General features: G+C 42.0%; 1 protein-coding gene and 1 pseudogene across 1 annotated transcript; one reads left to right on the top strand and one right to left on the bottom strand.

Moving 5' to 3' along the window:
- The first annotated feature begins 1,504 nt into the window (after positions 1 to 1,504).
- LOC100284233 (26S protease regulatory subunit 6B-like protein) lies at positions 1,505 to 16,868 on the top strand. The gene is made up of 6 exons (NM_001157128.2): positions 1,505 to 2,177; positions 5,251 to 5,481; positions 6,263 to 6,421; positions 6,715 to 6,867; positions 8,409 to 8,492; positions 16,089 to 16,868. The coding sequence occupies exons 1-6, from the start codon at positions 1,677 to 1,679 to the stop codon at positions 16,221 to 16,223; spliced, it is 1,263 nt and encodes a 420-aa protein (NP_001150600.1). The 5' UTR covers positions 1,505 to 1,676; the 3' UTR covers positions 16,224 to 16,868.
- Positions 16,869 to 18,278: 1,410 nt separating this feature from the next.
- On the bottom strand, positions 18,279 to 24,350 carry LOC109939765 (uncharacterized; annotated as a pseudogene).
- Between the last annotated feature and the right edge of the window lie 1,757 nt (positions 24,351 to 26,107).

Consider the following 26,107-nt stretch of genomic DNA (forward strand, 5'->3'; position numbering starts at 1 on the left):
TAAGACGAAGAATACATTTAAGTCACTGAGTAGAAGCAAATTCTACTAATGCATAAAATCATTTCCTATTCTCCACCCCATGTATTTTAGATAGATTTATATCTGAACTTTGGAAATTAGTGAAATGTCAAATTTGAAACTAAATAAGTTACTTTATTGATTAAATTTCAATTTCTCTAAAATAAAGGGATCTAAACGCCCCACCAAGTAATTTTGTACTTAAGGCGGTGAGGACGTTTGTGCTGGAACACAGTAGAGGAATAACGAGATTAATTCTACTGAAATATTTGTTATATATGAATATTTGTTATATACATACATACATTTTTAACCCGGGTACAGCACAACGGAATAGCTGGGTTTTGTTTTGTAGGATCAGCTCAACGAGTTGTCGACCCCACATAATTAGACTGGAATAAATCTCATATTTACACGGTCTAATTATGACACATAACTCACCCATGTGTGCTAGGGACTAATATATTTTAAACTCATGTAACTGGCCTATCTGATCGTGGTTGATGGTACCGTACATGAGTCGAAAGATTTTTAGAATATAGGTTGTGTGAAATATTTTTCAGCACTATAAATAGGTCCCACTCTCGAGCCTCATATGCGAGATAACAGCACCACGGAAATGACAAGGAACAAAGGGTAGACCAAAAGATCCACAAACTTCAACAATTAGCTGAAGTTTTCATGCACAACATTGTAGATAGCATAACAACGAGAACTTAAATCGGTTTGGAACTATTTAGGAGCAATGATACGACTTATTTATTACTTAAAATCCCCTCCATTCCAAAGCCTTCTTGCTCCGTTTGAATATCGATATTGGAGAGAATGGAATTGAATCGGGTTAAATACTAAATCAGACTTAGTATTAAAATGAGATGTAATTTCAATTCTATTGTTTGGATATCACTAAATTGTAGTTTGCAATTGTGCGGTCTAATTCTACGCAATAATGAGGCTTTGTAGTGGGAGAATGAGTTTATATAGTTTAATTCTAGGAAATTGGACCTCCAATTTCAAATCTTAATTTTACGTACAATCAAACAACAAAATTTAGGAAAACTGATTTCAATTTTGCAATTCTGTGCTCTAATATATATATATCCAAATGAGGTATTTGTGTCTAAACAACAGAATTTAGAAAAACTGATTTCAATTTTGCAATTCTATGCTCTAAGAGCATCTTCAAGAGACTAGCTAGATGACTCGCTAAGCCAAATTTTAGTTACTCAATAGTAAATTAAATTTCCAACAGACTAGCTATCTGACTCGTAAGCTATCTGACTCTGTAAATTGGCTCTCTCACTAGCTAAATTTGGCTAGCCACCTGACTACCAAACTAAATATATAGTCTGTTGGACTGAGATGCTATATATATAGTGTAATCTTTATGAAAACGTAAATAGATAGTCAAATAGAGAGAAAAAATGAATAGTCTTTTGTAGATGCTCTAATATATATATATATATCCAAACGAGGTACTTGTGTTATTGGCACGTATGAATGCTCAGCCACATGCGTATGTATACATCACGGCCACGTTCACGCTTCCCCCTTCTGCAAGCAAACCTAACCAAGCCTCTGCGGCTCTTCTTCGAATCCAACTCCTCCCCGATCCCCAAAATCGAACCCAAGTCGAAACCCTAACCTCGGCCTTCTCGATGTCGGCCGCCACAACCGCCCCAACCCCTGCGGTGGCCACCCCGATGGCGCCGCCTCCGTCGTACCCGGCCTCCTCCACGATCTCCGCCTCCGTGGCCGCGTCGGTCGAGGAAGAGGACGACCTCTATGGCCGCCTCAAGTCGCTCCAGCGCCACATGGAGTTCGTCGAGATCCAGGAGGAGTACGTTAAAGACGAACAGAAGAACCTCAAGCGCGAACTCCTCCGTGCGCAGGAGGAGGTCAAGCGGATCCAGTCCGTACCGCTCGTCATCGGCCAGTTTATGGAGATGGTCGACGGCAACAACGGCATCGTGGGTTCTACTACGGGCAGCAACTACTATGTGCGGATCCTCAGCACCATCAACCGCGAGCTGCTCAAGCCGTCAGCATCTGTCGCGTTGCATCGTCACTCCAACGCTTTAGTCGACGTGCTGCCGCCCGAGGCCGACTCCAGCATCTCCTTGCTGGGATCGTCGGAGAAGCCCAACGTCACCTACAACGTAAGTTTATCCTTGAATTTGCCAGATCCGCATGAAGTCATTGGTTAATTTGATTTCTTATTATGGATCTGATGATAAATTATTGTGTCGTTACGTTGTTATCCCGAATCATAATGTCCTTATAAATTATATAGCATTCAGGTTGGGCCTTAGAATGCTTCCATTTGGTGTAGGGTTCTGCTTCTTCATTTGGCAGGCTCCCATATCTGTCGATGTTATTGATTGCACTGAACGTCTTCCTTATTATGGTATACAAATAGGCGAAATCTATTCTTTACAACCTACAAAAGGCTGCATCTTTTCCTATCATTACTAGCAATTGGTGTCCATTTATGCAGCTGAATACACATTATTGCACACACCTGTATGACTTGTGGCCCTTATATATGTATATAAGGGACACAGCATCAATACACCCTACATCCATTTTTAACTGTTGTTCCCACTTCCCAAGAAGTCAAACATACAAATTATTATCATTAGATAGATTGTTGAATCTTTTTTCAAAATAAACTTATTTGGAGATACAATTGATGCTAATATTTTTCTATAAACCTTGTCAAACTTGAGATTGAGAAAGTTTGACTAGCAAAATACCATATCTATACTTAAAAAGGGACATATGGAGTATGTACTAGAATTTGACAGCATACTGTCATTGGACACAAGAACACATGCTGTTCTGACTTGTATAAGCAAGGGTCATGCATTGCTGAACTAGCACCCCATCTGATCACAACTATTGGCAAAAGAACCGTAAACAAGAGAACAGTTGCTGAGGCACTGAACAACAGGAGATGGATATCAGATATAAAAGGGGCCTTAACTGTCCAAGTCTTACAAGAGTATCTTATGATATGGGACCAGGTGGAAGGAGTTATTTTACAGCCTGAAAACCCTGACACTTTCAGGTGGGAACTAACACAATCAGGGGATTATAGCAGCAAGTCAGCCTATTTGGCCTTCTTCATGGGATCAATTCGTTATGCCCCATGGAAAAAGATTTGGAAAAGTTGGGTGCCCCTGCGCTGCAGATTCTTCATTTGGTTGGTGTTTTAAAAAACGATGTTGGACTGCAGACAATCTGGCTAAAAGAGGGCTGCCCCATCCCAATGCCTGTCCCCTTTGTGATCAAGAGGATGAGAATATTCAGCACCTGTTAGTGGGTTGTGTTTTCTCCAGGCAACTCTGGTTTAATATTTCCAGGCTATAAAGATGCCAGAGCTGGCACCCAACATTGCTGAAACTTCCTTTCCTGAGTGGTGGAAGAAGGTGGTCAAGCTACTAAGCTAGTACCAAAAGAAAGGAGGCCATAGCTGAATTCCCTTATCATTTTAACAGCCTGTGAGATATGGAAGCACAGGAATTCTTGTGTCTTTGAGAATTCAGAGCCTAACACACTCACTTTGATCACAAGGATTGTTGAGGAATGTCGGCTTTGGAGGTGGGCTGGGGCCTCCAAACTGCAAGAGTTCCTGGTCTGGGCACGAGCTACGAATGTGTTGGTCTTGATGGCCTACCCCTCTGTGGTTTTTGTATTCAAATGGTCTAGGTGTGTCACCGTTGTAACAGCAACAGCCAAAGCTTTTAATTGCCTAGTCCCTAGCTGTAGGGGTTAAGGTCTTGTGGTTTTGGTTGTTTTCGGTCGTTTGATGTATGTGGTACTTCCTCTCTTAATGCAATGACACGCAGATCTCCTGTGTTGTTCGAGAAAAAAAAGCAAGGGTCATGAGTCTTGTCCCAGATGAGAACATGAGAAGTGCAAGGGCATTGTGGGGAGTAAAAGAAGACTGGACTGAAGAATCACTGAAGTTATGACATCAGATCAGTCAACATGTAACACCACATAAAACAAGTGTTTGAGCATGCCCTCAAACAACAAAACGGGAATGATTTCACTTGGTTCTGTGCGAATTTGTAGATACTAGCAGGTTCTATTACGATCTCAATAGATGAGTTATCGAAAATGGTGGAAATTTGTGCAGAATCTGGTTCAATTTTTATGTAAACTATTATGGTTTTGCTGCAATGGGAACCATATTGGTTTCGTCTTTTTTGTAGGCTCAGTGGATTTTAAGGTTATGTGCCACATTAATGTTGGACCTGTGCTTCAATTGTTTTAAGAATTTATTTGAATAGGAAACAAAACATGTTTCTTTGTGGTTATGTTTTGGTATCTAATTTCTTGAGCCAATTCCTCACAAGCCACTAGAAAAGTTTTGAATTCTGGCTTGACCACTGAAAAAAAATGTTTTGTGTGCCATCATTTCATTTTTTGTACCCTTCTATGCCTCTGCCATCATGCGCTAGTGTAAAGGTTTCTAGCTAAAGAACGAAATGCCGATTTTACCCTCAAATGAATGAGGCCATGGATGTCTGAGCTCATTGTTGGCACCGTTAAGTACCAGCGAACAGTAGAAGCAAGAACTGATAAGACTAGTGATTCATGGTCAACATGAACGACCACAAGAACAGGAGAAGCAAGTTGTAGACACTGCTGTTGTATGACTGTATCAGTCCCAATGTTGAAGAACTCACTGTCCTGCATGACATGGCTATGTGACATAGCGGTCTTGCCCGTCCGCTTATGCTGCTTGTTGAGTGTGTGAATCGGGCAGGGTGACCCCAGAGCTGCTCCTTGGCCTCTTACACATTGCTCACTTTCTTCAAGCGTATCTCCATCTCAAATCTCTAGAGCACGCGCTGTGCAGGCGGAGCAGGTAGGATGGCAGATTGATGGGAGCAGAGGTGGAGTGGGGAAGATGAGAAACGAGTGAAGGTGAAACAGACTCTTGGTCTCCAGCCATAGCTGGGGTAAAATAGACATTTTAGAAAAAAACTGACATCCACGTGTCGTAATGGCATCTTCAACTATCGTACAAGACAACAGTGGCATAGGAGGGTGTAAAAAATGAAATGATGACATAATGGCACAAACTTTTTCAGTGGTCATCTAGACGGAATTGGGAACTTTTCTAATGGTTTGTAAGGAATTGGCTCTAATTTCTTTAAGTACACCTATGCATTTAGTATCAGTGCATTACAATTTTCATTGGTTTCTTATGGTGTGCAGGATATTGGAGGATGCGACATCCAAAAGCAAGAAATACGGGAGGCGGTTGAGTTACCCTTGACTCATCATGAGTTGTACAAGCAGATTGGTATTGATCCTCCAAGAGGGGTGCTTCTGTATGGTCCTCCGGGTACTGGCAAGACCATGCTTGCCAAAGCAGTCGCACATCATACCACCGCTGCTTTTATCAGAGTCGTTGGTTCGGAGTTTGTACAGAAGTACTTGGGCGAGGTAAGTTGGGACATGGGAGCTATTATAATGCCAATATGAATTCTTTTGGATTGGATATAAAATGTAGTGAATTCATAGGTATGGCGTTGCCTAGGTCCTGACTAGGTGTTCAGGTGGGCAGCAGCAGACACCATGCTATGTTGCCTCACCTGAACCCAGTCATAGGGCGCCTGGTCGCCTAAGACGATGCCATGACGGCTAGGCAGGCTCCCAAGCGATGCAGCACTATCGCCTAGCTGCTGAAGTGGACGTCAATGGGCCTGCCTTGTGCTCTATCTGCCCAGTTTTCTCTTCTTCCCTCTGCTGCCGCGGCCGCTGCTAGCGCCACCACCCGCCAGGCTGCCCACTCGCCCCGTGCCCCCTGTGCCTCGCCTGCGCCCACGCGCTCGCGCTCATGCACCCGGCCGCCACGTCGCCTGCGTCCGCGTTGCCGGCCACACCCAGCCATTGATGCTTGCTACTTGCTGGACCTACTTCTCCGTTCCAAATTGTAAGTTGTTCTGGCTTTTATAGCTACACAACTAACTATTTATCTAGACAATATCCAGATGCCTAGCAAAAACTACGCATCTAGAAAAACGACTTACAATTTGGAACAGAGTAATATTTAAATATTTTATTGATCTTCCTGTATCATGTTTGACTAGTGCAAGCATTATGCATGTCTTATTTTTTGTATGATTAGTGGTTATTCGTAGATATATGTTGTCGACATAAAAATTTGCAGTTCCTTTTTTCGGCTGTTCAACATTAGTCAGTCATATTCTTAACTCCTTTGTAGGGCCCTAGAATGGTGCGTGATGTGTTCCGTTTGGCTAAGGAGAATGCTCCAGCAATCATTTTCATTGATGAGGTTGATGCTATAGCCACTGCTCGCTTTGATGCTCAGACTGGTGCTGACCGAGAAGTTCAACGCATTCTTATGGAGCTACTCAATCAGGTAAAGCTTAGCTACATGATGAACTTTTAGGGGTTAACAGGTTTATTACTATGTTAGAAAATATTTAGCAACAGGCCTCAAACATTGAAGTTGTTATTTGCAATTTAAGATAACCAATTTTAATTATATTATTCCGATTTGAGATTTGTTGGAAAAGAGAACAATGTGAAATGAATTTAGATAACAGTTCTTATCTCTAAAAGCAAACTTTTGGAGTTCCAACAGTTTTCTAGATTATAGTTCCTACTAGCTCTTTTTGTTTCTTATTAGTAATGTTGTTATCTATGTTACAGATGGATGGGTTTGATCAAACAGTGAATGTGAAGGTTATAATGGCAACTAATCGGGCAGACACTCTAGATCCTGCTCTGTTGCGTCCTGGTAGACTTGACAGGAAAATTGAGTTCCCTTTGCCAGACCGGCGTCAGAAGAGGCTTGTTTTCCAAGTAAGTTGGATCTCCAAGAGTCTTTCTATTTTTTCTCTCTAAATCATCATTTGGAGTGTCATTTGAGTTCTATATCTTTGTATCCTCCAACAACTTCTCTATATCTTGTGCGCCTGTGCACTCTAGAGAGCCATCCTCTCTCCATTTTGAGAAATATGGAATGAAGGATGTCTATATTCAAAGATCCATTTAAAGAGCATGTTGGAGGTTTTTTTACCACCAAAATCTCTATTGTTATAAATTAGTAAGGATATAAAGAGCCTCTTGTAGTTGCCCTTATGTTTCACGAGGATGTTGCAAGAGCTGAGTTATAGAGATTTGTTGTATTGTAGAGTACTATGTAATTATTTGGTTCTTGTTGTTCAGATCAGATGTGATCATATCACTCTTCAAAGGTATAACATAAGTTTAATAAGGAATAAAGGTTTCTTTTGGATACACAACCAACTTTGAGCACTGCAGTTGTATGAGTTGCCTAGTGTTAATAGCTATATTAAGAGCGTGCTTGGCATGACTCTGCTCCACTCCAAAACTCTGGGTGGAGCAGCGCTGCTCCAGAGTTTAAATTGTTGTCTCATAACCTGTGGCGGGTAAATAACTCTGAACTCCATGTCTAGGTTGATTTTTAGAATTTTCGGAGCAGCAAAAGAGGTACTCCAAATATTTGTACTGCAGCTCTGAAAACTCCATAGAGTTTGTAACTCCGGAGTTAGGGTGTTTGGCAGTCTCTTGCCAGCTCCTCCTTGGAGTCTTGCTCTGGAGCCATGCCAAACACACCCTAAGGGATTATTTGTGGAAGGAACCATGCATTCTATTACATGTCCTAGATACGATTGCTAGAGTTGCTTCATTGGTGATCCCGTGTGGATGATTTCTGAGACTGCTAGGCCAGTTCCAGTGGGAGTTTCATTCCCATTTAATGAAGTGACAGTGTGACACATCCGAAAAAATGATGATGTGGCATGGGAATTATGAGAGAAGATTGATGAAACTCAGTGCACATGATTTCCAATGCATTAGGAATTTTACTGGGGGGAGTCTGTTTCACCCACACGTTGGAAAATGCGGATCTCCAGCGCGAGCATTTCATTTTTAAAAAATACGCAACATTTAAATACATAAGGCTTATGAAACTGCGCATTGTGGGTCTTATTTCATTTAAGCACCCACACCTCACCCTTTGAAACAGTGTAATAGAACCTTGCACTGGGAAGGTTTTATTTGCCTTCTGCGTTATGGGCTGTAAATGTAGCATTGTTCATTATTCTATATTCTATATGTGATAATTGTACATGCAGTGGGATTGCCATACCAACCACAGCTTTGTGATGTATAATGTACCATCTTTAAATTATCTTCATGCTATAAAAAGTAACAGTTTATTTGTTTTCTATGTTATGGTGCATCTATCTAGGATTTACAAACAATTCCACTTTCCTTGTTACAATTCTGTTTTACAAATTCCTTTGTCAATTCAAGCTGTTTGGTTTTGGTTTTCTGTGTCTCTCTTTTTCACACTCGATGCTCATCTAATTCTTCAGGTCTGCACTGCCAAAATGAACCTGAGTGACGAGGTTGATTTGGAAGACTATGTTTCCAGACCGGATAAGATCAGTGCTGCTGATGTGAGTCTCGTTTCATTGTGGCGTTTTAAATCAATAATACAAATACACTTTAAATTCATTTACTGGAGTACACTGTTGCATTGCATCCCATGCCACTTTCTCCCATAGTTTTTGACCTGTAATTGAGTGCTCCTGCGGTTTCTACTGCATAGCTAGTACACTTGTATCATACTCCCTCCTTTTTTAATTATTTTAATTTTTAAAGGTGTTTGAGCAACACAGGATTCCAATGATTTTTAGATTGTACCATACAAATTTACTATTGTTCATTAATATTGAAAGCACTTTCATATGATATCAATTTCATAGTTATTAGAATTATAATAATATAATAGATACTAGTGTTCAAATTGTGTTGTTAAGAGACTGCACCGCTTCTAGGTCACATTCCATTTTGAAAGATTGAAAGTAACATAGTATTAAGAAAAATCTATATCCAGTAATCTCTGGATCCAACAATGCAATGGTTTTTTTTTGTAATGGAGGTCGCCAAACTGCATTACATTGGTAATGCTTATGATTCACGGTTTTGAAGGCGGCAAGCCGGAACTAGGCACCCAGCCACCGCCTGGACGTCTAGGCAACTTAGGTGGGCGCCTAGGCGACACCTTGATAGCCAATATATACAACCAGGCAACCTGGCTACCAGCAGCTCATAAACTATAAATCATCACAATAGTGGATCTGAAATAGCCACAAAGTAGTCTCTAAAGGAATAATAGAAGTCACAAAATATAAAACAACACAATATCAAATCTGAAATAGCAACATAGACAGTTTAAAATGGCATAATTAATAGTAACTAGCTGCAGCTGCTAATGCAGTAAATATGCTAATGCATTCTAGCAATAGCTACTTTCCCATCTCTCAAAAATCATCATCAAACTCTCTTGGGATATTGGGTGCCTCCCCTTCTCCACCATCAGGTTCATCTCCACAATCTGTGATTTATGCATCATCATGTGGATCATTTTCTTCATCTTCCTTTTCAGACTCTGACACATTTTGTGCAACAACAGATTTTTTTTCTTGAATACACATTATGGGCTCTTCTTGGATAGTTTTGGTCACAAAGTGCTTATGATGCTCCAATGGCATTATCCACAAAGTCACATGTAAGGTCACAGTGTCACACTCACATCCACGCCCACCTTTAGGGCCTACATGCAAAGAATCAGCCCACTCCGCCTATGTTGATTGGAAGACTTTCTTGAGTCGTTTCAACATAGCCGGTCCCAAGCCCGATAAAGGAGGAGGGTTGTGTTAGGTCCGGCAAATCAACGTAAAAACCAGCCAAATCTTATGGAGATGAAACCACAAAGAAAATCGTTGGGGAGTAACCCTCTTAGCGACGCGCCATATCGGAACCCGGGTATGGTGTTAAATGAGCAAGGGTCGGGCCGTCACCCCTTAAGTGACGCGCTGTCTCTTGATCTGGAGCCGGTGATAAGTGAGCAAGGATCGGGTCGTCGCATCCTTAGTGGCGCGCTACATCGGCGCTCGGGTGTAGTGGAAAATGAGCAAAGGGTCTTTGCATCTTCCTCGGCGGGTGCGAAGGGTAAGGAAGCTAGTTGAGCCAACTAGGGTCCGTGTAGGTAGTTGGAACGTAGGTTCCTTAACAGGTAAGTTACGATAAATAGTCGACGTTGCGGTGAGGAGACGAGTAAATATTTTATGCGTTCAAGAGACCAAGTGGAAATGACGGAAGGCGAAGGAAGTGAAAGGTACAGGCTTCAAGTTGTGGTACACGGGGACTGCAACAAACAAGAATGGAGTTGGCGTCTTGATCGACAAGAGCCTTAAAGATGGGGTAGTAGATGTTAAGAGGCTAGGAGATAGAATCATCCTAGTCAAGTTGGTCATTTGGGGACTTGGTTCTCAATGTTATCAGCGCGTATGCTCCTCAAGTAGGCCTTAATGAGAACTCAAAGAGGGAGTTCTGGGAAGGCCTGGAGGACATGGTTAGTAGTGTGCCAGTTGGCGAGAAGCTCTTCATAGGAGGAGATCTCAATGGCCATGTGGGTACACTAGCACCAGTTTCGAGGGTGTGCATGGAGGCTTCGGCTTTGGGACTAGGAATCAAGAAGGAGAGGAAATCCTGAACTTTGCCCTAGCCTATGACATGTTTATAGCAAACACTTTCTTTAGGAAGAGGAAATCCCACCTGGTGACCTTCAGTAGTGGACAACACACTAGCCAGATTGATTTCGTCCTCTTGAGAAAAGAGGACAGGCATGCTTGCTTAGATTGCAAGGTTATACCTGGAGAGTGTGTGGTAACCCAACATAAGCTTGTCGTAGCTGACTTCCGTTTTAAGATTCGTTTGCAACGGAATAAGCATAACAAGGTCACTAGAACAAAGTGGTGGAAGCTTAAAGGGGATGTGGCCCAAACTTTCAAGGAGAGAGTTATCGAGGAGGGCCCTTGGGCAGAAGAGGGAGACACAAACATCATGTGGAGGAAGATGGCGACATGCATCCGAAAGATAGCTTTAGAAGAGTTTGGGTTGAGTCAAGGAAACAGAAGGGAAGTTAAAGACACTTGGTGGTGGAACGAAGATGTCCAAAAGGCTATCAAGGAGAAGAAAGATTGCTACAAACGCTTACATCATGACAAGTGTGCAGACAACATAGAGAAGTACATGATAGCGAAGAAGTCTGCAAAGCGAGCGGTTAGTAGAGCCCGGGGTCAAGCCTATGACGACCTTTATCAACGGTTGGACACAAAGCAGGGAGAAAAGGATATCTATAGGACGCCAAGATTCGTGAAAGGAAGACAAGGGATGTCAACCAAGTCAAATGCATCAAGGATGAAGCAAACCAACTATTAGTGAAGAATGAAGAGATCAAGAACAGATGGAAGGAGTACTTCAACAAATTGTTCAATGGAGGGAATGAGAGTTCTACAATAGAATTGGACGAACCATTCGATGACAACAACAGGGGTTTTGTACGAAGGATACAATAATATGAAGTTAAGGAGGCGCTAAAAAGGATGAAGGTAGGAAAGGTGATGGGCCCTGATGGTATCCCTATCGAGGTATGGAGATGCCTTGGAGACATAGCGATAGTATGGCTGACTAAGCTTTTCAACACCATCTTTCGGACAAACAGAATGCCCGACGAGTGGCAGCGGAGTATGTTAGTACCAATCTTCAAGAACAAAGGAGATGTTCAAAGTGGTACTAATTACCGTGGAATTAAGCTCATGAGCCATACAATGAAGCTATGGGAGAGAGTCATTGAACATCGCCTACGGAAGATGACGAGCGTGACCCAAAATCAGTTTGGTTTCATGCCTGGGAGATCAACTATGGAGGCCATTTTCTTACCAAGACAACTTATGGAGAGATTCAGAGAACAAAAGAAAGACCTGCATATGGTCTTCATAGACTTGGAGAAGGCTTATGACAAAGTACCTAGGAGTGTAATGTGGTGGGCCTTGGAAAAACACAAAGTATCAACAAAGTACATTAATCTTATTAAAGATATGTACACTAATGTTGTGACAAGTGTCCGAACAAGTGATGGAGACACCGATGACTTTCCAATTAACATAGGACTACATCAATGGTCGGCTTTGAGCCCTTATCTTTTCGCTTTGGTGATAGATGAGGTCACAAGGGACATACAAGGAGATATACCGTGGTGTATGCTTTTTGCCGATGATGTGGTACTTATTGAGGAGAGTAGGAGTGGTGTTTCGCAAAAGTTAGAATTGTGGCTGCAGACGCTGGAAGCAAAAGGTTTTAGGCTTAGCAGGTCTAAAACAGAGTATATGAAGTGTGATTTCAGTGCCATGGGGTATGAGGATGGCGATGTTAGTCTTGATGGCAAGTGGTACCCAAGAAAGACACTTTTTGTTACTTAGGATCAATGCTTCAGAAGGAGGGAGACATCGATGAGGATGTCAGTCATAGAATTAAAGCTGGATGGTTGAAGTGGCGGCAAGCTGCGACTGTCTTATGCGACCCCCGGGTGCCACACAAACTAAAAGGCAAATTCTACAGGACAACAATCCGGCCGGCTATGTTGTATGGAGCAGAATGTTGGCCCACTAAAAGACGACATGTCCAACAACTAAGTGTGGCAGAGATGCGTATGTTGCGCTGGATATGCGGCCACACAAGGAGAGATCGAGTACGGAATGATGATATACGAGAGAGAGTAGGAGTGGCGCCAATCGAGGAGAAGCTTATGCAACATCGTTTGAGATGGTTTGGACATATCCAACGAAGACCTGAAGAGGCACTGGTGCATATCGGAATAATTAGGTGTCCTGAGAATGTGAAGAGAGGTAGAGGTCGACCAACCTTGACGTGGACAGAGGCTGTGGAGAGGGACCTGAAGGAGTGGAATATTGATAAAGAGCTCGTTGTGGATAGGAAGGGGTGGAAGTGTGCAATTCACGTGCCAGAACCCTGATTTGTAGTTTCGCTTTTCCTCCTTAATCGTTTGACCTTTTCTTGTGCCCCTTTAGATCTTGCTGGTTGTTGTGGGTTTTATCTCTTTTTATGTGTTTCCCTGTTTCGTCGTTTTTCGGTTCTCCTTTGCCTTTGTCTCCCTTTTCTTTTCTTTGGGGGTTGAGCTCTGAGGTTTTCATATGGGGTTTCATCTCTAGCCTACCCCAACGTGCTTGGGACAAAAAGGCTTTATTGTCGTTGTTGTATGGATCTACAAAATCAGAAAACACCTAGTTACTAATTCCTGAAATATTGGTTACAAAAGTAGCCAAGTAGGTGGATGAGGACTTGAGGAGACACACATAGTAACTTACAAATACAAAGCTACTCCAATTGCGTTCACATCTGAATGATGTTGCATAAAGACTCACCAAACACCTAGCAAATCTCTATAACTCAATACCACGACCACCATACGAACGACACCACTCAACTGCAACAACACAACAATTTAGCAAGCCAAGAGCAGTAGCTAGCAGCTGCTAGGGTTCTCAACCAACATGAGGTTGAATTCTAGCAACTAGCAGGTACTAGCAGCCACAAACAGTAGCTACTAGCAGTCAACAACACTTACATGGGGTTATAGTTTGAAGGTTATCTTTGGCTATCTTATTTGAAAAAGCTGCACCTCTAAGATACTCAATCCATTGCTTGAGAATTGATCTTGTCTCTTGTTTCTTCATCATCTACCATTTTTGCAAGCACATCAAGAAAGCAACCTCTTAGCTGCCCAACAGTAGCATCATCATCATTTCTTATGAGAGGATGCAACTTTCCTGGGTTCAAATACATTGCAGCCCCATACAGTGGGTGATCCATTTGTTTCTCCCAATGTCGTTCAATTATAGCCATGATGCTTTTGAGAAACTCTTTTTGCTTTGGACAACAAAACTTCGATTGATCTTTTCCTTTGCATGTTTTCATTAATGTTTGGACCTCCTTAGTGGACCTCTTATATCCATCTACCACCCTAAGTACAATAAGTAGTGATCCTGAAGCTCTAAGGCAATCTTCTACTGAATTCCAAAATTGTGTGGAGATTGGAGAAGACAATGTTATATACATCCATTCCCGCACTAGTCTTTGCCAATCTGTTATCAGTCCAAACAGCACTTCCAAATAAAGACTTCAAAGCATCCTTGTACTTGTACAAGCTCTTTAATGTGAGAAAGTAGCAAAACGAGTGTCAACGGGTCTCACAAGATCTGCCCCACCAATTTTCTCTCTCATGGTAGCAAGGATTCTCCCATTACTCTATGAAAGTTGTCACACGCCTTGCACGCGCAATTGCTTTCTTGAATTCCTTCAAGTTTCCTATGTCCCCCAACATTAGATCCAAGGAATGTGTAACACATGGACTCCAAGATAATATAAAAATCCTCTCCATTAGAAGCTTGCCTGCAGTCTTGTAATTGACACCATTATCAGTAACAACTTGTACCACATTGTCTCTCCCAATATCGTTAACTTTTTTCTCTAGCAAATCAGCAAGCATGTATGCATCATGTACTTCACTTGATGTATCAATGGATTCTAAAAAGTAAGTGCCCTCCGGAATGTTCACTAATAAGTTAATCAGATGGCGTCCCCTCCTATCAGATCATCCATCAGACATGAGTTTGCAGCCATAGTGTTTCCATACACACTCATGTTCCTCCCTCACTGTATTTGTTGACTTTACAACCCCTTGAAGCAATGGCTCTCCTAGTTGGTAAAGTGTTGGAGGCTTATACCCTGAACCAAACTGTGATGTGGCCTCAATTGCAATCTGAAATTGCTGAGCTGCTGTAGCATTGAAAGGTACACCGCACTCATAAAAGAACAAAGCCCACTGCATGTCCTCCTTACCTTTTGCACTAGCCATGATTGTGGGCTGATAAGAGACTGAAAATCTCTTATCCACCACCTCTTCTGGTGTTTTCCGCAACATCTCAACTACATACTTGTTTGTCCTTGGTTGTGCTTTACTACTTGCCTTGAATTGCAAGGTTGACTGTCTTTCTTTTGGCTGCTATACCAGAACTGGGCTTTAGGCTGCACCTTGGATGCTTGAGACTCCACCGCAACAGATGCATCATTCTCTTCATCTGCTGCTGCCACTTCCACCACTTAATCTTTATCTAGAAACATTGGTCTTTCCTCTTGTTTGCCTCCAAATAACTTGTCATCTCCTTAATCCACTGCTAGCCTTGCCCCTGCCAAATGTTGCTTCAACCTCTTTTATCCCTCCACTAACAACTTGACCACACAGGGTGCATTCCACCTTTTCTTTGATTTGAAGATCTGGCTAAAATCCGTACTTCCATCCTGGATCAGCTGACTTCTGTGGCTTTTGGTCTGGATCGTTCTACGGGTCACGTACTCACCAGTCTCAGAAGTTGCATTTGCAATTGGAGATGCCATTGTGCTATCTGCCTGTCTCTGTCTTGGGATCAGTCTGTACTCTTCTCTGCACAAACCATACCAACAGAGGAGGCAGAATGATTGAGAGTTGAGACAAGAGGAAGCACAACAGATTGAGAAGGGAGAAAGTAGGGAGGAGAGGAAGCCGCACCGTGCCTGCTGGCTCGCTGCGCCGCCCCGCTGGCTCGCTGCGCCGCACCCTGCTATTGCCGCACCGCCGCCTGCTGGTGCTCTGCCGCGACGAGCTGCCAGGAAACAAAACAGGAAAGATCATACCCCTCTCTCTTCTCTTTCTCCTTTCCTTAATCCTCCCGCACATCTAAGGAAATAGCGCCAATGGTTACGCGCCCAGTTTTTTTGGAGACAAGGCATCCATGGTAGGGCGGTCGAAATTGATGCTTAAGTTATCCAGGCGACGCCTACAGCGCCTAGGCGGACGCCTTACTCGTTCAGGGCAAGGTGAGGCGACATCCAGGAGATTTCGGCGCCTGGACGCCTAGGCGACGCCTTATAACCATGCACATATTAGTAAATTGTTTTCCTCTTCACTTCTACAGTAGTAGGTATATATACTTAGAGCACCTGGTAATTTGAAATAGTTAATACTTTTATGCTAATCACAATAGCCCTCAATGCTCCTTGCATTAGTTATTGGTTATTGACCTGACAATGTAAAATTAGGTAACCTTTTTTTCCTCACCCTGAATGCTCCTCGCATTATGTTTTTACAGATTGCTGCTATCTGTCAAGAAGCTGGCATGCATGCTGTCCGCAAAAACCGATATGTCATCCTCCCCAAGGACTTTGAGAAGGGCTACCGAACCAACGTGAAAAAGCCTGAGACGGACTTCGATTTCTACAAATGAGGCAACCTGAGTGTTGAGCTCGTTTCTTGTTTATCAATTGAATATGTTTTAGCATAAAGATGAGTTTCAGGATAGTTGCCAATATCAAATGTCGAAGTTGATGGCTGTAATGCTTGAGTCAATCTTTTTACTTGAAGGTACAGCGGTGTTATGGAAGTTATGATTATGTAGGGTGGATTAACCTTTTACCGACACGGTGGGGCTTGGATTTGGCATTAAGCCAATCTTACCAATCAATCACCAGATGTGATGTCTCATTGGTGATACTAATACCTGCAGATCTGGTCTGTCTCAACCAAATTATGCCGAAGACAATAGAAAAACTACGTTTGCGCAGATCTTGTATTCTAAGCTTGCCTGTTCATTTATTACTGAGAGCAAGTGTAATAGTGATATAGTTGATGCTAAGGTAGAGGTGAGAAGAGAGTTATGCTGTTGTAGAGGTTAGAAGAGAAGAGTGCAATCAACGAGCTCAGCATTTTTTGTGTGTGTGTAGCTTTCTGAACTAGATAACAAAGACTATGTATGTTTTTTTTGTTTAGATTTCTGAACTAGGTTCGCTCTAAAAATCTACAATCTGAACCAAGTACAATGGCAGGATAGATTGTATAGAAAATCTATAGATTTTTATAGTTCAATTCAGAATCACTTTCTACTCCCAAGGTTTCTAGATTTTTGTTATCTATGTTACCAAAGTATCAATATTTTACAGAATCTATATTTAACAGCTGTTTGAACCTAACATATTACCTAATATATATTTTAGCTTTTCATCACTGCTAAGATTAAAATTTTAAGAATCTACAGCTGAGCCAAGCCAAACGTACTTTTAAAACGGTGAAGAAATATAAAGGCTTATAACTTAAAGCTAGTTGCCCATGCTTTGCTACGATTTTTGTATATCATATAAATAGTTATTAAAATATTTATTAAAATATAATTATTGTGTATTTTTAGACACTAAGAAACATGTGGTTTGATGGTTAGCCTCATATTTATGGAGCAATGAGTCGTGGATTCGAGTGTTTTTTAAATTTTATTTTTTATTTTTTATATAATTATTGGAAAGGCGTAAGTAGCTGAGGCCGGAGAGAGCGATGGGCATGGGCCCATAGGGTCACGGTGTCGAGGCGGGACGCGTGAGATGGATAGAGTGTTAGTGAAAGATGAAGGCATGGTAGTACCAGGTGCTCATATTAGAATCTTAATAGTTAATATATATAGGCTATATAATTGACTTTGCTTTATTTTATTTTCCTTAAAAAGTTTTTGCTAACTTGCTGGTTTATTTTCTTATACTGGCAAATGGTTTGTTTTTGACTAACTCGTCGGTTCATTTACCCGTACTACTGATACGAACGTAATACCTGGTAGCTGCAGTGCGTGTTTTTGGTTTATGAATGTAACATCTAGTAGCACTGTAGCAGTAGTGCGTGTTTTTGATTTCTATCAAGTGAATATGAACCACACTCGTTTTTTACACCTGAAGGAGAAACATGACAACACAAATGAATCAATCTTCTTCTTCACACTTAACTTTTAACTAAAGGGAGAAGATAGAAAAGTAATACAAAATGTGATTGTTGGCTTCGATTTGGGGCCAAGCATTAGGGATGTACGGATGTACCTCTTGACGGTGTTCTCTTAAGGAGCACGAACGGTTTAGTATGGAGCCAGACGGTACACGACCTCGACGCAGGAGCGTCTCCTCATACCTCACACCAGACGGTTCGCACGCAGGGTTCAAGCGGTCTGTGATGGCAAAGAGCGTCTTCTGGCGACGTAGAACCCTAGATCTCGCCTCCCGGACCCATCAGAGAGGAGAGTTCTAGGGGTGCTCTAGGGTCGGCAGGTCACCCGGGGCATCCCCAGACGATGTAGAGTCGTCTAGGGATGAAGAAATAGGTCGATCAAGACTAATACTAAGACTAGATTGCTGCTACTCCTAGGACGAGAAAGAAAAGGAAGTATAATGTTTGGTTGATTGGTCCGATTGTAGGTGCGCGCAATCAGTCATACCCCTTCATATATATAGGGGGAGGTCAGGACCCGTTTCTAGGCGTTCCTCAACAGAATCTGCGTGATTAGATAGATAAGCACGCATGGAAAACAGGGTTTTCTCACCTGAGTTAATTCTATCGCGGACCGTCTGGGCTACCTGCGAACTGTCCGGGCGTGGACCGTCCGGCCTTCCCTGGTACCATATATGGTGCTCAACACATGCCCCTACCTTTTGGGTAAGGTTAAGCGAACCAAAAGCACCTGGTATAAGCCATAAATAACCTGATGTAAATTCATCGGTTCTTTAAGCATCTTGCCATACACTAGGATGATATTGCATGAGAAAACAACATTTAATGCCTTAAGTAGCTCATCACCTTGCAGTGTCTGTAACATGTATGCATTACCAGATATGACTTGTTTAACTTTGTAAGACCCTTCCTAGCTTGGTGACCATTTCCATTTGCCAAACTTCCGGTCCCTGCTTCTTAATGGCAAGACTGTCTTCCAAATTAGATCTCTAACTCGAAATGATTTAGCCTTTACCTTCTTGTTGTAGGCCTTGACAACCATGATCTTGTTTTTCTCAATCTCTCTCAGAGCTGTAAATCTCTTATCGGTCACCTCATCAATATTATCCATCATTAAATCATGATAGCCACCGATAGCTAAATCATTTTGCCTGGCACACTTGATATCATTCAGACTTATCTCTACAGGCAAAACAACTTCCTGTCCATATACAAGCTCAAAAGGAGAAACTTTAGTAGCACAGTGCTTAGATATTCTATGAGCCCATAAATCCTCAGACAAAACCTTATGTCAATGCATAGAATGATCAAATATCTTCTTTTTAATAAGACTAATCAATGTCCTATTACCAGACTCGGTCTAACCATTGGCCTGAGCATAATATGGAGATGAGTTGAGCAATTTAATCTTATATAATTCGGCAAACTCACATACCTCCTTTGATATGAAAGACGTCCCTTGATCTGTAGTCAAAGTCTGGGCAATGCCGAATCTATGAATGAAATGTTTAGTTACAAACTCAATTACCTCCCTATGTGTCATGTTTCTCAAAGCAACGACTTCTGTCCATTTGGTAAAATAATCTGTGGCAACTAGCACAAACTGATGACCTTTTAATGACGAAGGGTGGATTTCTCCTACAAAGTCTAAACCCCATCCCCTATATGGCCAAGATTTGGTGATAGGATGAAGTTCGGTGGCAGGAACTAATTACATATCACTGAACTTCTAACATACTTGACATCCTTTGTTGCACTTAAAACAATCGACTATCATATCAGGCCAATAAAACCCAGATCTCCTCAAGAGCCACTTCATCTTTGGAGCCGATTGATGAGTACCACAAATTCCTTCATTTACTTCGGCCATAGCTAATATAACATCATTAGGGCCTATGCACTAAGAACGACATCACTATGAGTTCGCGATAAAGTTCATCATCAATTAAAATATACCTGAAAGCTATCCGTCGAATGTTCCTATTTGTCCTAACATCTCAATTACGTAGGTATACAATCAAAGGCATTCCCCAATCAACTACATCGACGATATCGTTAGCTGAATTTACTAAGGCGACGTTTCTGCTTTTGTCGGACGGTCCGACGTCTTTCCCCGAACGTTCCGGTGACCCCATCCGAATGGTCCACGACCTGGATGTCACACCGGATTTAAGGGAAAATCCAGGCGCGAATCAAATGTGTGCTAGGATCAAGTCTCACACATATGATGACTCATGGTACAGAAACGAATGTCACATCTTTACTATATAATAGAAGTTATGTACAAAATAACTAAATATTTACATCATACAAAGACAACGATCCTCCGCAACCATAGTTGACTGGGACACGATGGCCTAGACCTCTCACGAACTCATCCAACATCCTTTATGCTCCTTATCTTGTGGTACCTATCCTTGACTTGGGGGCATGTGAGTACAACAAGGGTGAGCTCACATACGTTCATCGCTCAACAAGTTGTGGGGAATAATGTGCATGTGCTCACTTACGGTGGGGGGCTCATGTGAAGTGTAAGGCTTACCAAAGAAGAAGGTATTAAAAATAATGCCTTTAAATTGTAGTAGAGAGTATAATAAAGTTTTTTTAAATCAACTATTTGATTTTATTTATCTTTAGAATGAATTTTTCTTATAATTGATTGATGATTGTTTTTATAAAATGTCTTTTATATGAAACCCGATTAATTAGTATAGAAACATTGGTCCAAAAATAAATATTTTAGATATAAATATGTTTGGTAAAATTATTAAGATTTGTAGAAATATTTAAAAATATATTTATTTATATTTTTATTGGAAAAGAAAAAATATTTCGAAATCCTAGCGCTAGCCGAATTCGGCCCACTTAGGGCCCAGCCGCGCGCCCTCATTCCCTCCCCTTCCCTCTCACTTACACGCGGGCCCCACCGCCCCCTTCATCTTCCTCGTGCCGCCGCCTTGGCCGCGCGACCGCGCCTGGCCACGCCGTCCTGCCCCGGCCGAGTCGACCGTGCCCCAGCGCCCCCTCACCTCCCCTGCACCTGTAACGGCCGCCACCCCTTCCCCTTCCTCTCCCCCACCCTCTCCCCTTCTCTAACTCCCGCCATCAATGGAGTTATAGCCGACCGCCACCCCTCTCTCTCCCCTGGCGTCCTCTCCTTTCCCCCTCTGCTTCTATAAAAGGCAGCCGAGTTCCTCTCTCCCTCCCCTGCTGAGCTCTCCTTCCCTCGCCGCGCCGAGCCCCGCTGTCCTCGACCGCGCCCGCGCGCCGAGCCCTCGCCGTCCAGGCCACGCCTGCGCTAAGCCCTTGCCTCGCCGGACCATCCGCCGCCACCGTCCGTCGTCCCGGTCGTGCCTCGCTGTGACCAAAACTGTCCTTTCATCCAATGTTGAAGACAACCCAGATTTTCATTAATTTTCAAAATCACATTTTGAATTATTTCATGAATTTTGTAATTATTGTTGTAATTTGGGAATATTATGATTTGGAATGCATGTGTATGTGAACTATTGATTTTAAGTATATATGCGATGAATTAGTGAATTGTTATTAGACATAATATTGGTTTACGATTACTTTAGAATTTGGGAATTGAAAGAAGTATGGCAAAATTTGGTAGACCACGTGTTGGTAATAAAACACTAGATAAGTAATTTCACAGTTAATTTTGTTTATGATAAATTTAGAATTAATTTAGAAGTTTATAATTATAGGTTCATTTAGACCCATTAAATAAATAATAGAAACTTTCTTAGCACGAAATTTATAATAATTTAAATAACATTTTCTAATCTAGAAGTTTATAAGTCAACCATAAAGTGGTATAGAGTTCATAATATTTCAAATATTATAGTCTAATCAGTGGTACTTTATTATTAAAATGTTTTGACCTCTGATTATTATAATGAAATCATTGTTCATAGTAGAAATAATTAATTGATAATTAATTTATTTCTGTAGAATTGGTTAAGTCATTACATATAAGCTATGTTATGTAAAATACTTTCGTAGTCAAATGTCCATATAACTTTCACTAGTGAGTATGCATTAGGTTTTATTCTAGGCCCTTTTATAAGTATGGTTTTTTGGCATAAGTCTATACATGTAATGGTATATGTTTGTTCATGTAATGGTGAATGTTATTCCTGTAATGGTGTATGATTATTTATTTGGTGAATGTTTTCTTTTGTATGTACGATATGCGAATCTATATTAGAAGCCGACTGTGTGGTAGAAGAACCGAATACGTTCGAAGGCGACCCACATGACACGTTTGAGGAAGGCAAGTGGATTCTCCCTATGCATTTTTGTTTGTACCCAAAAAATGCATATAATAATGTTTACTTTTGGATATTTGCATAAATTTGATGGGATTTGCCTAAATAGGATTTCCTAGAAATACCAATCCTATTCCTTGATTACTCTGGGATAAACACTATGCTTAGCAATTTGTGCTACTGCTCAACTTGATAATTATGATGTCACTCTTTAATGATACTATTGTTCTAAAAATGAAGTTTGTATTATGATGTAAACCCGATGGTTAAACAAGATCATTTCATATTAAATATAACATGGAGTGACCACCTAGGATAACAGTGCAAGCACGAGTGCTATCATGGCTCTGGCTTTGGTAATTAGCTTAATACGCTTAGTACCTAGCAACCTTTCCTGAACTATGGGCAAGAGGGGGGGTCGGCAGTGGTGGCAGCTCACGTTAACATGGGGACGTAGACTTGGCTAAGCTGCCTTGCCTAGAGGGCCTCCACTCTGTTTGCAGAAAAGCTTACTATGAGTGGATCCTTAAAATCCATTTTTATTATCAGGTTAAGAAGTTACCTGCATCTAGAGTTCTCTCTATCCTAGATCAGGCACTTGGCCTATGCTAGCCATCTTTTATCATCTCTTCAGTTCACTAGATTGCTACGTGTAAGTCAGTGACCAAATCTTCATGTCCGAGAAGTAACGTCGATCCGAATCGATTAATACCCAACTGGGGATCTCCAACCACACGACATATGTAGCACTTAATCCTTGCATATGTCAACTCGCCACCGGGTTTCTCAAGATCAGAATGGGTTCACGCCAATCGAGAGCACAGATACACCACCATCTAGCCTCTTGCCGCGGAGGGTACACGCTACTCTCGCCATCTCTCCACTCCCATTGCGTGGTGGCCTTTCTGGTATTGGTCCGACTGAGGCAAAGCTTACCCATGACGAGGCATATGGCCAATTAAAAGGTCCTTTGTCAGTAGGTCTACATCAGCTCGGTCCTTAAGCGACTCAGACGGAGACACTACACCGAGACTTCCTTCTCGTGCAAGTCACCTGCTCAGTCTCGTCTTTATCATTTTCAACCCAAAGTTTGGTACCTGACAGAGGTACATCTTTTCAGATGTTGAACCCTCCATGGCCATGATGGATTCACCATCACAAGTCTTTTCTTTGTAAAACTCCATATCCCGTATGAAGCATCACCTTTTTGTTTAAAACAAAAAATTTTGTTTTCTAAAGCAAAGCTAAGCATCATAAAAATCCTTTTCATAAAAGGGTATCAAGGAATGGTAATCAATTTTGCAAGGAAGGAAATGCATCAATTGTTTAGCACACAACTCCTATCACCTAATGCATCATATAAGGTGATAAAGATTTTAAAACAACAAGGAAAAGGATAATGCACCGGGGCTTGCCTTGTGTTGCAGGAGGTTCTGGGTCTACTCCACAGATGTCGAAGTAGAAGTTATTCTCGGCTAGAGGATTCTCAGCTTGAGTGACAACTTCTTCTTCAACCACAATTTCTTCCTCGTTTTCTATACATGACAATACATGTACATGATTGCTTATGTGATGTCATGAATATGCAGTTACATAATAGAAACATACTAAGTTGTATATTGAATACAACTTTCCTTCACGGTATACACTAATCACTAGAGTTTCCTAAGTTGGTATTCTATTAGCATTAAGTAACTTAACCCTAGGAGGCTAGTTTATTGGTTTGTGACCAAACATTGTCCAAATCATTTCAATTTTCATCCAAGGTCTTCAATCATCATACTAAGCCTACCCAAAAAGTTTTACCATTTTTGGAGCTATTAAATTATTTCTAAAATTCTAAAAGGCTTGGTTTGAACACCATTAAAGGCTACATAATTCTAGGTTTGGGATAAAAATCTTGGAGTTATTTTTATCAAATACTATGTGATTTTAGGAGTCTAGCAAAATTGGTCTCATGATTTTACCAATTTTCTACTATTTTCTACAAATTTCTTAATCTAGCAGTAAAAAGAAAAGGAAAAATAATGAATAGTGATGGGCTAAGATCAGCCCGGGTCGACCCGCGAACAGGGAAACGCGCCAACGTCCGCGCTCACGTGATTGGTTTTGCGCAAAGGTCCCTGACCATTTGAATAACCGGTAAAGAGCCCAACACTATTCATCTGTTTCACTGATAGTTGCATAAAAGCCCTTCTACTTATGTTTCTTCACCAACCACAACCCTGGCCATCCCCCGCGCGAATACCCGACCAGAATCGTGTGTACTCGCCGGCGGTGACCCGATCCGGTGGGGGCGAGCGCTCGAACACCCCCATAGATGCGACCCAAACACAATTACACGCTTAATTTGACCTGAGCACCGCTAATATCTAGCTGTCTGCGGTAATGGCGGAACCAAATCGCTGCCATGCCAGTACCGTCCTACCCGAACCGGTCTAGCTTAATTCAAGGATGCAGCACAAACTAGGGACCTACCAAGGCTGTGGTGCTCGCACAATTTTGGACAAAGACTACCAGGAACGGCCGGTCGACGTGAGCCATGTCCGCGATGGCGTTCCTGGACATTAATGCGACGTTCCCTAAGCTACGATGTGGTGGCGTTCAATCGACCGAGACCGAGAGCTTCACTAGCATCAGAGGAGGCAGAAACATGGGTCAGAGGGACATGAACGGACCTGAGATCGGCTGGCCACAATGAGGTGTCTCACGGCGGCGCGACTAACCGAATTGGGGAAAATAGGAATTCAGGGGCGGTGGTGGCTAATTGGCGGTGAGGAGCGGTGCACTGGCTTCATAACAAGATAGCGGAGTAGGCCGAACACTCAATTTATAGAGACCACTCGAGGGTTTCGAGAATTTGGGATGGATGAGCTTGCGGCCGGAGCGAAGGTGAGTCACCGGAGTTCGCTCAACGTGGCACTCACTAGGGTAGAGTCCTGGGGTGGTAACTAACCATTTCACACGACACATTGCGACGTGGTAACATGGTCAGTAGCGTGGCGTATCTAGGGTAACGGTGACGGCCGCGCGGCCACGCCGCGGGGCAAGTGGGTACGGCAAAGCTGACTCTATCCACTCTCCTTCAGATCTTTTTACCCCCCCGCGACTATCCACTCGCCACAGAGCACGAATGTAGCACCGGCGCGGATCACGGCGTGAAGATCACCGACGGCAAAATTCACTGAATCGGGCGATCTTGTTCAGTCCACTGTTCACCACTGAACGCCATCCCGAGCTGCCTGACAGACCAAGATTGGGAGCAATTTACTCCAAAAATTGTACAGCACCAGGCCAAGCTCAGTATAACAAGTTTGTTCACTAATATTAGGGCTTCAATTTTGCCACAGTGACCCTGGTCTTAATTCTACTGAATTAGTCACAAACTGTCTTCAAAGTTGACCAAATGTCAGTGAACTTCCAATTTTCAGAACTGAAGTTGTCTGACAATCCGACTTCTAGGGCATTTTATTCCAATTTCTGGGTAGCTCTAGGGCTTAACTACTTAATCAAACTTGTACCCCTATAGTAGCTCTGCAAATTTGTTGTAGTGACCTATAGCAAAATCTTCATGGATTAACAGATACAGGGTCCCAAAGTCAGCCCAATTACACTATTTTTCAGAGTTAAGACATGGGTGCCCTTGGGAACTTTTGCAAATTACTCCAATTTGTTCCACAACACTTGAAAATCTTCCAATGTAAAAGTTGCTTAGTTTTTGATACTCTACCACTTTGATATATGCACTTTGGTCCAAAAGTGCCAAGAAATTGAAATAACCTTATATGGTTCTAATTAGGGTTTCTAGGGTTCTTATTCGGGTTTTGAGTGCTCTAGGGTTTTTTGTGCCACTCAAACTCTCCAAGTTTAGTATCCTATGAACATCTCCACTAACTTTTGAGATAAAACTCAATTTGTTATCATACTCACACACACACCTCTATCCCTTGGTTGAGTACCCTACCCTAGGGTTAATGATCACTTCAAATCATCACATCACACTTGTTTTGAACTTTTAGCCTAGTGGATGCACTCTAGGTGTAACATACATAATGAAATGTCAATGCATATGATG

This window comes from Zea mays, chromosome 5 (genome assembly GCF_902167145.1).
Source record: "Zea mays cultivar B73 chromosome 5, Zm-B73-REFERENCE-NAM-5.0, whole genome shotgun sequence".
NCBI lineage: Eukaryota > Viridiplantae > Streptophyta > Magnoliopsida > Poales > Poaceae > Zea > Zea mays.